The sequence below is a fragment of the Pelodiscus sinensis genome, chromosome 6 (genome assembly GCF_052426305.1).
Source record: "Pelodiscus sinensis isolate ZL-2025 chromosome 6, ASM5242630v1, whole genome shotgun sequence".
NCBI classification, from domain to species: domain Eukaryota; kingdom Metazoa; phylum Chordata; order Testudines; family Trionychidae; genus Pelodiscus; species Pelodiscus sinensis.
The window spans coordinates 69,135,111-69,148,549 of record NC_143057.1 but is presented as its reverse complement, the minus strand read 5'-3'; the positions used below and the strand labels follow the sequence as shown (position 1 = coordinate 69,148,549).

Below are 13,439 nucleotides of genomic sequence, written 5' to 3'. Positions count from 1 at the left end.
AGCTATTAACTAATAAGTATGCATGAGTCATATGGGCTCCAGAGTACTAATAAAAGCAAAAAATAGCTTAAGAGCCAGATTTTGAACAGTGTTCCCTCTAAGATTTACCATCCATAAGTGCAATGAGTTTTGTCTTGTGTACCAATATTGAGGTCATGTGCACTTGTTCGGATGTGTGGCACTGTGGCACCCAAGTTATAAACCTCTCCCTTTTCCCCCTCTTCTGCCATGTCTCCCACCCTCCCCTCAACCCATCTGCTCCCCTGGTGCCTGCTGCCCCCCCCACCATGCCCCCTTTCTCCCTGGTACCCACCCCCCTCACCACCCTCTGCTTCAGTTCTCCTCATGCCCCTCTGCACCCTCACATGACTTGCTCCAAGTTCCACCTTCTTCATGTCCACCCCTCCTTTCACAACCCCTCTTCTCCCCTCTCTTCTTCCTTCCTCTTGCGCCATGCCCCTCCACTCTCCTCTCCCACCACCACCCGGTTCTGTCACCTCATCCCCACTGACACCTTCACATTCACCCTCACCCCTCCTGCCCTTTCCCATCATTGTCTCCTCATGGCCCCTAGCTTTTGTCGCTCCTCCACCCTACCCCTTGGTGCCTTCCTCTTTCTTCTCCTGCCTGGATCGCCTCCTTTCCCCTCAGCACAATCCCCTTCCTCTCCTCACTCCTACCTTCCCCTTAATCATCCCTCTACCCCATACCTTACCTTCTTCCTTCCTGACACCTGCACCTGTTGGGTAGGGCAGCATGGCATGCAGCTGCTGGAGCCAGGGCTGCAGTGCTATATTTAGTGCTGCATCCCTGACCTCACCTGCTTCCAGGGGCTGGGCCACATGGCAGGTGGCTGCCCCATGTGCCAGGGCTGGAGCCGGGCCATGGTGCTATTTTTAGTATTCATTCATTTAGTATTAGAAGTCAGGCTGCATGGTGGCTGGGGTCGCAGATGCTTGGCTCTGTTGATGGGGTGGGAGGGAGTGAAATTCTTGGTGCACACCTGCACAGACACACACCAGACAGGGAACCCTGTTTGTGAACAATACTTCACACTACCAATTACCCTCACAGAGTTCAGTCAGACTACTCACACATTAAGACACAATCCAGCACTAGCAAAGGTGGTAAAATCTGGATTAAACAGAGAAACACACACAGAGCTACTTCAATATAAAACTGAATTAAACATACTGCCAATTTCTACTGGTGTAATTGAAAAAAGAATGTGACCATGAGAAGGTGTTTTCTTTTTTTAGAATTCTTTTCCTGAGCACTGTAGCCCATAGCTTTAGCATTCATTAGCCTATATATTTTAAGACATTAGCTTCAGTAATCAGCATAAGGATTGTGAAGTCCTATGAACTTCACTGTAGATAAAGGCCTAATGTGTTATGCCTAAGTTTTGGGAAACTCTGGGCTCATCTAGACTACGCTAGAGTGTCGAAAGAGGATATCTTCTTCCTCTTAGATGTGGAAAGTAGTTTAGACGCAGCTTTTTCAGCCCCCCCTCCTTTGTCCAAAAGCCATGTAAAGCAGCAGCTAAACTACTTTTACTTTCGAAAGCAGAGCTTTCCTGCAGAATTTGCATATCCTCTTTTGACACTCTAGCGTAGTCTAGATGAGCCCTCTGAATAGAAAGTGTTTAAGGGGGAAGTTTATCCGTAACCATACCAGCCAGCCAAGGAACATGAGCTAACACCAGATTTTGATATTTTAGGATGGGAACACATCTACAGATGTTTGACTACAAGAGCGTTATGGCAATGAACTGATGTATACTATAGTAAATTAAGAGCATTCATTTGCTAACCTAAAGGAGACGGGCAACAAAACATTAACAGAGAAGAAAAAAAAACAAATAAGGAGAAAAATCCCTATTGAAAACGTATTAGACATAGTAAGTCAGCATAACAAAATATGTATCCCAGCACATGTATGGGAGCGGGCGGGGGGGTAGGGGGAGAGGAGGCAGGCAACAAAGTCACAATATTACAAATATTTTCTGAAACATGAATATTGTAACTACACACTTGGATTTCCAACTCAACAGTAATTTTAATACTGGGCCTGATCTTTGAACAAGAACATATCAGAGTGCAATGCTTCAGTAACTTGCAATGTTTCAGTAATCAATATAATTAATATATTATATAGTCCAGGGGTGGGCAATAATTTTTTATGGGGAGCCACTCCACGACTTTGGAAAGTGGTCGAGGGCCGCGCTCTTCCATTATATTAATGGAGATGTGGGGTCTGGAATGGAGGTTGGATGCAGAAGGGAGCTTGGGGTAAGGGACAGGGGTGCAGGAGGGAAACTTGAGTCTGGGAGGGAGTTGGGATGAAGCAGGAAGTTGTGACCTAGGGGAGGGGACTGGAGTGCAGGCATTTGGGATGTCTCTCAGGGCAGGAGAGGATTGTGATCTGGGGCAGGAGATTGGGTTGCCAAATCTGGGAGGGGGTATGGGTGTAAGAGCGGGACACAGGGTTTGGGTATGTTGAGTGGGGATAGGGGGGAGAAGAGTTGGGGCAGGAAAGGGCTGGGGAGCCAGAAGCAGGCTGTGGCCAAGAGACTTACTTGTCAGCTGCCAAACTAGCCTGCCTGCAGAGCTTAAAATGTTTCCCAGCCAGCCTGCCTGCTTGCCTGGCCATGTGCTTCATGAATAACTGAGCCCAGGGGAGGAGGCATGATTCTTCTTAGTTGCCTGTTATTCTAACAAGCAGCTCGCATTGGCTAATTTCTGCCAGAAACCAGCCAATGGGAATGTGCTGGGGGCGGGGCAGCTCCTAAAACTTCCCCCTTTCCCTCCCGTTTCAAAACAGCAACGGAGCCCTTCAGCCAGTTTTCTGCACGGCACACAGGGCTGCAGAGCAAGCTAGGGAGCCTGCTTGGGGTTCCCCGCTGCCTCTGCGGGGAGGATCTGGTGGCTTGGCGGGCCAAATCCAGCCCACGGGCCATATTTTGCCTAGTCCTGATGTAGTCCAATCTATGAATCATATGCTTGATTTAAAATTACCATTTCCTTAAAAAGCAAGGAAATCCCTGACATCAAAGTCATCACAATCACAGTTAGGTAATTGTTATAATAGCGAGGCAGGGAGGTCACTCTGAGTATAAGCTTTTCCAAATGTCAAAGGGCGTAAGTATCCCACAAATTCCTTTTACCATAACTTTGTATGTACTAATTATCATTGTGCTATTAATATCGTCTCTTTGCTTTAGTACTCAAGACATAAAAATGCAGCAGTACTTCAACAGTCCTTCGTAAATTTTTAGTCAGGCAATAATCTCTTGCATAAATAGTTTTACCTGATTAAGGATGTAAGAACTTGCCCCTTAAAAATGGCTATATAAAAACCATGTATAGGTTTTAAAGAACAAATTGAAAAAAAAATTCAATTTGTCCCAAACATGAGCCACTACCTAGACTGCCCTGCTGCCCCAACACCACAGAAAGAGGCAATTTGCCATAGTCCTTCATTGGCTATAGCATATTCCACAATCCCTACTGGCTTAGTTCTGTTAGCCAAGGCTTCATGTGTTCCCTACCCTTTCTGACCCCTGCTTGCTTGACACAGGAAGTACCAGACCCATACCACAACCCTCTTTCCCTTCCTTTAGCCCCCTTGCTTGGGTACGAAGTCAAGGAAGTCAGAGTATAACCTATGCTACATCTAGATCTGCAGGCTTCTTTCCTGCAGAAAGAGATCTTCTAAAAAAACTTCTTCTAAAAGAGAGCGTCCACACTGCCAAAGTGCATCGAAAAAGCAATCTGCTTTTTTGAAAGATAGCATCCACACTAAATGGACGCTATCTTGAATTTTAAGCTGTGATTACTATAGACAGAGTAGCCACCAGGGCACCTATGCTTTTACCTCTTCCCTCTTCTTTTGAAAGAACTCCCTCTTCCCCGTCCACACATGCCTTTCAGAAAAAAGGCTTCTTCCTCATAGAGGCTAACCCATGTCGGAGGAGACCCTCTGTTCTTTCAATTTTTTCCCCCCCTAAAAGAACATGATTGCAGCGTGGATGTAAATGAAGTTTTTTCAGAAAAATGGCCGTTTTTCTGAAAGAAAAACAAAACACCTCTGTAGTGTAGACATAGCCGTAGAGTGAGAGGTTTTGGCTACCTCTTACTGGGTGGTGTGACCATCCTAGCATCAGGTACAGTATGGCCTCAGGTAACTCACTGGAACAAAAGAAAACTGCAGAGTGCCAATACCACTTCTATTTTATTCCCTCACATAAAGGAAATCAGTTTTTCAAAACACACCTTACTCATTTGGATGGAAGTATTTCTTCTTTTCAGGGTTTCAGGTCATTCAGCATGCAATATTAAATAGAATTAGTACAGTATTTTGTTAAGCAGCAACCACCTTTAAACTGTAAATCAAGAGTTCTAGATAAGATTGCTAAACAGAGTTATAGGCTATGGTAATACAAAATTAACTGTTATTCAAGGCACTCACCTTATCTGCAAGACCAAGGAAGAATTGATTTTCCAGCCTTCTACAGAATGTTGAAAGATTGAAGAGCCACCCTTCTGAATTATTTTATCAGAGCTATTGAGCATTGATCTACTCAAACTCATCTCACCATCTCTGAAATGCAATAGAGAGAAAAAAAAAAAGACACCATTAAGGTAAGGTTGAAACTGCTGGGATGCTTTTTCTACATAACAAATCACAAAAAAGTGGTGTTTTATTTATATACATGAGGAAAAGCAGAAAGAATTTCTCCCCATATCCCCACTCATTTTACATGTTCAATAAAACAATTCCAAGACGACCATAACAAGAAAATGGTATTTTAGATACACAGAAATGCTTAATCAGAAAGATACATAAAGGCAAGGTAGTTGAACTGCTTAAGTTATTTTATAATCATATACCTTGAATGCAGAGAAAACAAAATATAATATAAGCTTTTAATTGTGACTATGGGCCCAAACAGCACAGATTTGGGCCAAAACCTACATTCCTGAAACATCATGTACTCCCATTATTAAGCTCTGAACTCTGTCAATTCCCCTCTCCACATACACACACTCAATTTCTCAGTTATCATGACTTAATACTACAAGGCTCCCACATGTGGCATTTCAGGTTACTCAGGCATATTCTTCCTTGATCTGCTCATGGAATTTCTCTACAAGTTCACACATGGAGCAAAGGGAGAATATGTCCACAGTAACTTAAGCTTGATTTTTAGGAACTTCTGCACACGCATATGCTTTACACAACCATAAGAGTCCAAGAATGAACTTGTCAGAGGTTACATACTAAACTGAGTCAGACCTGGACATATTTTAGGTGGAAAAACTGTGTGTACTGGGGCAAGGGGTGGAATATGTATGGAGCGATTGTAATTAAAATCAGGCAATAATAATTATCATAATGGCCAAAGAACCACAAATCTAATAGGACACCTAAAAAGTTACAAATAAAAATATCAAGAGTACCATTCAATCTCATTAACTCCAGCAGAGATAAAAAAGGCAAAATGTGACTCCCCGAGTTCAAACTTTAGGCTCTTTAATCCAGAGTTTCTTAATCTGTGGGTCAGCAGAATGCATCAAGGTTCTGTCAAATCCTGGTGCACAGGATCATGGCCCCCACTTACATTTGGCCAAACTGCTCTTCCATCATTATGGCAAGGGGTCAACTCAATTGCAAATTTGATTGGCACTGCAACTCCATGTGCCAGTTCACAATCCCACTTGCAGAAATGTGCCCCTTTCCAAATGTCCTCCACCCCTTCAATCAGGAAGGCAGGACAAACATGAGCAGCATTGAAACCCCAGAAGTCACAACACCCAGAGCAGGATGCCAAACACAGCCAGCCCCACAGACAGGAGCAGCTGCTATCGTACACATGGTGTACACAGTTAGTGTATTAAGTATTAAAGTGTATACTATATATTGTGAGTAAGAAATACTTAGTAAGTCAGATTTGTTGTGCTAAAGCTATTTACTGACCATGACAGGCCATAAAGACATACAAATGGACCCTGAGCTCAAAAGAGTTGCTTTACCCGACATTGGATAATATCATTACAGTTAGAATGCCTTTCATCCAATAGTATGTCAAATTATTTGACCAACTGGATGTATCACTCTCTTTAACTACAAAGTAAGCAACCTAAGACAGACAGACCAAAAACTTGGCTCTTGTATAGAGCTTTTCATTAATAGACCTCTTATCATGAGCAGGAGGTGTGCTGACCAGCACCCGGTGACGAAGGGGTTAACTTCCCGTACCTAGCAAAGGTGTCGGCAAGGGGGCCAGGACAACTAGTCAAGATAGAGAGTTGAAATTTGAATTGGATATAGGTTGCCTGCCTGCTTTCTTTGTGTAGGAGAATTAAACCCGGAGTTGAGACACATAGAATGATTTAAACCCAGGCAGAACTACCATGCCTCCTCCTTCCCCACACACACACGGATTTCAGCGCAGGAGTGGACTGAACAAAGAGAAAATTAGAAATGAGCAGGGCTTGACAAATAATGTAATCTTCTCGCCTGTGGCAAGTAGGTTACAATCCGGAAGAGCTGGCGCAGAGCGATCTGTGCATGCGCAGAGTGCAGAACCGCGCAGCTGGCGAGTGGGGCTCACCACTGCTTGGCGAGCCCTGGAAATGAGTACCAGGGAAATGTGGGTTCGGTTGTGTTCAGGGTAATTTTTCTTTATTTTGTGGTTTGGTTTGAACGGCTTGGTGTGAATCTATGCCTCTTCTCCCCATTTACTACCATCTAAGTATTGAACCAGAGGTTTTTTTCCTCGGTTTTGAATTTGTTTTCCTCAGTTGCTCTGTAACATCTAGCAACCAAGCATGCTTTATCAAGTTTATCTTTTGTTTTGTAATAAAAATAACTTCTTAAGGTGTTTGATTCTTGTGTCCTGGAAGGTCTGTCTGTGTATCCGCATGCCTCTGACTGAGGGGTCAGAGACCAGAGACTGCAGTTTGTTTTTCTCTTTTCTTTTTCAAGCTTTTTTGAGGCAAAAGAGCTTGGGGTACCCTGGGGCTGGTTTCGTGTTCACCCTTGGTTTTTAAGGGATCAAAAAGCACTTGATGATGGCAGCAAATTCCCCAAAATATGTGTATTAGGATTCTGGGGGGAAGTTTTTGTAACCAGTGCCTATAGAGACAAGATATTGAAGCTCTCTGGTGGGCCCCCACCTTCTGCATTCAGAGTGCTGGAGTGAGGAACAGCCTTGACAACCTCAAAGAAAGTAAATGGAATGCACCAGCTGTTACACACCAAGTTCTTTGGGTCAGAATCTGTTTTTGTTGTGATTGGGCAGAACCCCCAAAAATGAGATCCTGATTGATGATGGGAGCTCCTAGACGTTACAAAAGATTATATTTGGCAGTAAATAAGTAGTACAGTCTAAAATGATTAATCCAATCCCATTTAAACTGCAGCAGAATTTTAGTTGGCCTGCATAAAGTGGTCGAACACGGTTTCACAGCTCATCCGAAAGACAGCACTACTAGCAACCCTGTGGTCCATTTCTATCATGCTGCGGCTCTGATGTAGTACTAATTCGAGGCAAGATACCACTTTCTGAAAATCAACTGTATAATTTTAAAGATCTCAGACCTTTATGCAAGTTATCCTTTAAGAGGGTAAGAGGATGTTGGAAAAAGTCTAAATGCTCATGTGCGATATTCCCACTAGTGTCAACGAAAGTTATCTAAATACATTCTATGGGAATGATCTCGATCAGAATTCATTTAACCATTCTGTGGCAATTCCGCAGGCAGTAATTCTGTACAAAAACAGTGAACATATTTACTGCATATATTTGCCCTACAACAGGATACTATACATGCATCTAAAGGAAAATTAAAATAAATCAAGTGAAGCATACCATACAACGGTATATTGGAGAGGACTCTGGTTTATCAGAGATAAAAGTAACCCATTAAGCACTTTTACACAGTGGCATGCAAGACCAAATGAGCAATTACATTACTTGTATCTAAAAAGTACTCTACCATTTGAAACGTGGTCAGGCCTGCTGATGAGGGGAGTGGGGAAGTGGGCAAAGGGGGCAATTGCCCCAGGACCCAGAGACAGTAAAGGATCCGGGGTTCTGAGTTGCTGTCACAGTAGCAGCAGCATCCAGGAGGCTTAGGCCTTTTAGAATCACCACTGGAGTGCTGTGCAGCATGCTCCAAAGCCTTCCATCTCTGAAGGCTCGCATCATTATAACTGGGTGGCACTATGGGCTGGCTACCACATCTCTGTTCCTTTCCGGTCAAGGCCCTGGCCCTTCTGGGACCACTGAGGCCCCGCACCTGGGGCCTGGTGTTCCTGTAGACCACCATGAATGTAGTTGATTTGAGTCTACAAGATGATTTGAGTCTACAGATACATGAACTACAGACATGATACAATAAAACATCTTCAAAAACCATGTTTTCAGGAGCTGGAAGTCTCAAATATTCTATTGCATTTGGAGCAGAGTTTCGCTCACTATAGTGCTCTCCTTATCCCTTCTTTACATCTGATTTAATATATCAGTAGATACGCCGCCACCACCAACAAAAAAAGCTACATTTATATAAAGCTAAGCATGTGCCACGACCATCTAGTTCTTCTTTGTGTAAATAGTCTGACAAGTGTAACAATAAATTTGGGCTACAATCTACTCTCCATATTTATTTGGAACTACAACTGATATTAGTGGGAAGTGCACCTAAGGATCAAGGGCTATTTAGAACTGAAAGCGTCAACCTTGATGCTGAATCTCCTGACTTTGAAGATGCATTATATTCTGTTCACATACAAATATCCATTAACTGAGCAATGTTGGGTAGAATATGGCCCAGCTGGATTTCCTGACCTATCTTTTCTGGCCTTCAAGCAATGCCTCAAACTCACCAGAAGCAAGCTTCACACAAACCAGGATACACCAAAGCAGCACCTGACCCTGCCAGAACAACAGATGCAAAACCTGAAGACACATTTCCACTGCTTGATGCTCAACACCACACCTTTCAAGTTCCATGGGTTATATATCTTTCTACCATAAGATGCCCTGGCTAAGGAACACAAACATCACATGCTCCAATAGCTATCGCTACATTCTCAAATGAACTCCCACACTGAAACGATAAAACACAAAGACACCATATGAGCCACAGGCAAATGCTTCTCACAAAACGGTCACTCCACACCACACTTCTGAGGCCTTAATCAAAGGAAACCTGCAAACCACCTTCAGAGACAAGCCTGGAAGCTTAAACTGAACTTTTCTAGACATTAAAAATTGATTGAGAGAGACTGTTTATGTATCATAACAACAACAACAACAACAATTAGGGACTACTTTTAAAAATATTTAAAATTTATGTTATACATACCCCCAGAAGCACATATATTAGGATACATGTTTAACTGTAGACAGAAAAGCTAACAAGTTTTAAAACATCTTTTTGGGCATGCAACTAAAATATTAGCATTATATACAGGCAGTCCCCGAGTTACGCGGATCCGACTTATGTCGGTCCGCACTTACGAACGGGGTCCTCCCTCTCCCTGGTCTGCTGGAGACCAGGGAGAGGAAGCAAAGCGGCGGAACACGCGGGCAGCGGACAGCCCAGATGCGTCTGCAGACCAGAGGGACGGGGAGCAAAGCAGAGCAAAGCCGCGGAGCACACGGGCAGCTGACAGCCCAGACGCGTCTGCAGACCGGGGGACGGGGAGCAACGCAGAGCAAAGCGGCTTCCTGGAATCAGCCGCTGATCAGTTTCAGCAGCGGCTGAATCTGGACGCCAGTTCCGACTTACATACAGATTCAACTTAAGAACAAACCTACAGTCCCTATCTTGTATGTAACCCGGGGACTGCCTGTACTGCACACACTAGAAAAGTTAGATAAGGAAGGAATTCCAAGACCCAACAGCTGTGCCATAGCCCCAAAGGGGAGGAATCGTGGGCACCCTGTAAATGGGAAAAGGAGTGGAGAATGAATTGACTCTCTAGAATACATACATTTGTAAAGAAACTACTTAACTCAGAGATTTTAGCAGGACAGAAAGTCATAGCCCAGGTGCGTTCTCCTTTATTAAGGGTGATACAAAAAAAATACATGATTAACCATGTAAAATACAAGGGGGCTCTCAAGCTTAACTCTGGGCTGGAAAAAGGCAGGGTAGAAGGCACAAACAAGCTTGCTGCAGCCTGGCAGAAGTGGAACAATCTGCCCGGCCCCACCGCAGCTCTGTAATTAGCGGAGTTAACGAGGGAGGAGGAGCCCTGCTATATGAACTGTTAGGTGCTTCTTTCGGGGATTGGGGCAACCTGTCCGCTCAAACAAAGGCTCTTTCTGAGGCGAGGCAGCTCTTTTCCTGTTGACTTGCAGACAAACGCTCGCAAAGCGAGTTACCCGGACATGCTACGAGGCAACCACAGTGCCTATCCGGAGCTGCTGCAGATGCTCCAGCCTCTCGGCTACAACCTTTCCGCCAGCTGCGCACAGCTGCTTGTCTCGGTCTCGGCAACCAAGCATCCGGGGAGCAGGCGCTCCAGCCGCGCCGCGTCCGCCCCTCCCTCCAGCAGCACAGCTGCTTGCCAGAGACCCTTGTTGGGATGAAGGAGCAGCGCTGCCCTGGCTTCATTCCAGCATAGCTGCCTGTCAAGGAACTTGGAGACGGGATGCTAGCGGGGAGGGTGGGGAAGGGGCTTCGCACTCGCCTCCCACTAGCATAGAAAGGAGGGAGGTGGAGAGATGCGCTTGCATCCTTCGCACACCAGCCCAGCTGCGTGCGTCAGCAGCCGGACCAAGCCTCTCCGAGGCATTGTCAGGCTGGCAGTGAAAGGCAGAAGGATGCACAGACACCAGCCTGTGGCCGGCTCTCCATGCTTCGGGGTGCGCACATGCACACACCGCCTTCCCAGGCACGCCAGCCGCACATGGAGAGCGAATCATATTGCACGCATGAATACAAATTCACCGACAGAGAAAGGGCCATGCCCCCATCTAAGTACAGCTTCTCAACCCCATCGCACTCACACCTTGGTGGGTGCACGTGGAAGGGGACAAAGGTGTACCCATCTCTCCTTCCTGTAAATGATTAACCGGGGATCCCCTGTTCTTCCTCACACGCCCATTCTCAATGAACCCTGACAATAAGTTACGCTGCTTTGCATTTATCTCGTGCCTCTAATCCAATGAGCTCTGAGCGTTTGCAAACATTAATGAATAAAAACCTGCTGTGAATGCTTCCCCTCCCCCCAAAAAAATCGATTTTTACGCTGGTGGCAAAAATACAAATATTACAAAATTCCCCTGTGTTATCGCATTTCTGCAGTACTTGGCTTTCTTTAAGAGGAGATGAAAGAATAAAAATTCTACAGTCATCTCTAGGGGACGGAAACAAAGACTTGGCTAAGAAACCAGCTTCTTCACGTTAGTTTCCAGATTAACATAAGAAGTGAATGACTAAAGAGAAAAAAATTAAGCGAGGAGGAAGACAGCAAGCAGCTTTTAGTCTTTCTTCTCTCCATCTATGGTTAAGACAAAAGAAACAGGCGGCTGGCCCGTGCAAGAAAAGGTTTCCAAGAGGAAACGTTTGAAGAATGAAGGGGATTTTATAATCTGCTTGCTGCTTCCTGGGGATCCGAGTACAGGCAGTAACAACCATCACCAAAGTTAAAACAATCTCCTATACAAACTTCAAAGCAACAAAGACAGAAAGAGACAGCTCCTTGTTATCGAACATTCACGTTGGGAAGAAATATCAAGCCAGGAAACGAAAAAACCTTGATTGTGTTATTATGGCCAATATAACTACCACACAGGTGTCCCAAGCCCGCAGTAAAAAGCCCTTTCCCGGTGTTATTGTCTATATCACAAACAAACCACAAATCTGATATGCCGCTAGTTTCAGAACTACACAACACCCTTCCCTATTTACAAGTGGTCTGCTTTCAGCCTCTTTCAGCACACCCAAAAGCAACCATTCGCGGGGCGTGCTGTATTGAATAAGCCTCACATTACACGTTTGCTTCTCTACATCTCCCAACTCTTCATTGCGAGACAATTCTGCCGTGTCTGTTGCCCTTGCCCGCTGAACACTGAAGCAATCACCACGCGTATACACGCAAAGTTGGAACTGATGCTAGCATTGTAAAAACAAGGAAATGGGGGGAGGGAAGAGATCTGCCCAGAAAGAGAGAGAGAGACAGAGAGAAGCAAGAAAGAATCTGAGTCATTTAAATGTCACACGCGGCTTTCCCTTTGTCCAATCCTTACAAGTCAAGGCTTTGCATTTACCCCGTGAGTTGCGCTTCCTGGTGCTCCTCAGTCCTCGCTATTTCTTTTGTCTTATAAAAGATCAGGAGGATACTTATCGTGCAGATAGTCCACCTCTTCCTGACGGAACGCATGTCTTCTCCCAGCCTCCCCCCCACCCCCCTTTGTTTGGCAGGAGTGTGCAAAACACACACACAAGACACAAAGACTCTACGCAAATTGGGGTGGGGGTGAAGAAAAAAGAGCTGCCGCTAGTATGGGCAGAAATCACAGGCGGTGGCGGCGGCGGCTGCTGCTGCTGCTGCTGCAATTGCTGCTCCTCCGTTGGGGGACTAAGTCCTCCTCCTCTCCCCTGGCGCTGCCCGGACTCCGTGTGCGCATAGACGCGCCGCGACTCCCTCTGCCTCAGCAGCCACCCTCACGTTTCTTCCCCGTGTAGAAACCAAGCGGCAGCAGCCAGCGCCAGACTCCGCGCCGTCGCTAGTCCCTCCCTCTCGCTAGCGGGGAAAATGATGAGCACAGCGCGGCCAATAAGTGGCCGCGGGGGGCGGGACGGCTGCAGCTCCAACTTTAAAAGGCTTTCCCGGAGCCGCGAGCTGCTCTGGAGTCACTGTCTCGCGCCACGCGGGCTTCGAGCCCGGGAGAAGACTCCTTAGGACAGACTCTCCCCCTTTCCCGTTTCTGACTGCAGCTGCGCATTGTGCAAGCCCTAGTAAAGTTACCACGCTGCACAAATCCCGTGTCATACTAGCAATTTCTTAGATACCAGTAAAAGCAGCGGAGGGGCGGGGGCATTACAGCTGGAAAGCGTTGCAAAACCATGCCCTGTGTAATATTTTTCCAAATGCACCATTCGTCACGAGCCAGCCACTAGATGGGCTGGCTTGAAGAATTGCTTTTCGGAGGGGGGAGGAGGAAAAAGTGGAGGGCTTTTCAGTGACAGCTATCCTACAGCAATGGATAGTAGGAAAACACACGCCTTTTAAAGATGGGGCTGACTTTTTAAAAGGACTATAGCACAAATTGTTGGAGTTTGTACTTTGGCATGCTGGAGTTGGCTTATTGGGGGAAAAACTCATTTCACTTACCATGCTTAGGCCCTGATCCTGCAAAGATTTATGCATATGCATAGTCCCATCAAAATCAGTACGACTACTGGCATGAATAAAAT

The 13,439-nt window shown here is 45.5% G+C and overlaps 1 protein-coding gene across 3 annotated transcripts in view; it reads right to left on the bottom strand.

Moving 5' to 3' along the window:
• The window catches only part of ST8SIA4 (ST8 alpha-N-acetyl-neuraminide alpha-2,8-sialyltransferase 4), a 101,821-nt gene extending 89,021 nt beyond the window's left edge, over positions 1-12,800 (bottom strand). The window contains exons 1-2 of one of the 3 annotated variants that reach the window (XM_089779307.1): positions 12,290-12,800; positions 4,471-4,602 (exon numbers count right to left, since the gene is read on the bottom strand). In XM_089779307.1, coding sequence (XP_089635433.1) covers positions 4,471-4,602; positions 12,290-12,402 — 245 coding nt within the window. In that variant the 5' untranslated portion in view covers positions 12,403-12,800. The other 2 variants (XM_006128785.5, XM_089779306.1) reach the window with 2 other exon arrangements.
• Between the last annotated feature and the right edge of the window lie 639 nt (positions 12,801-13,439).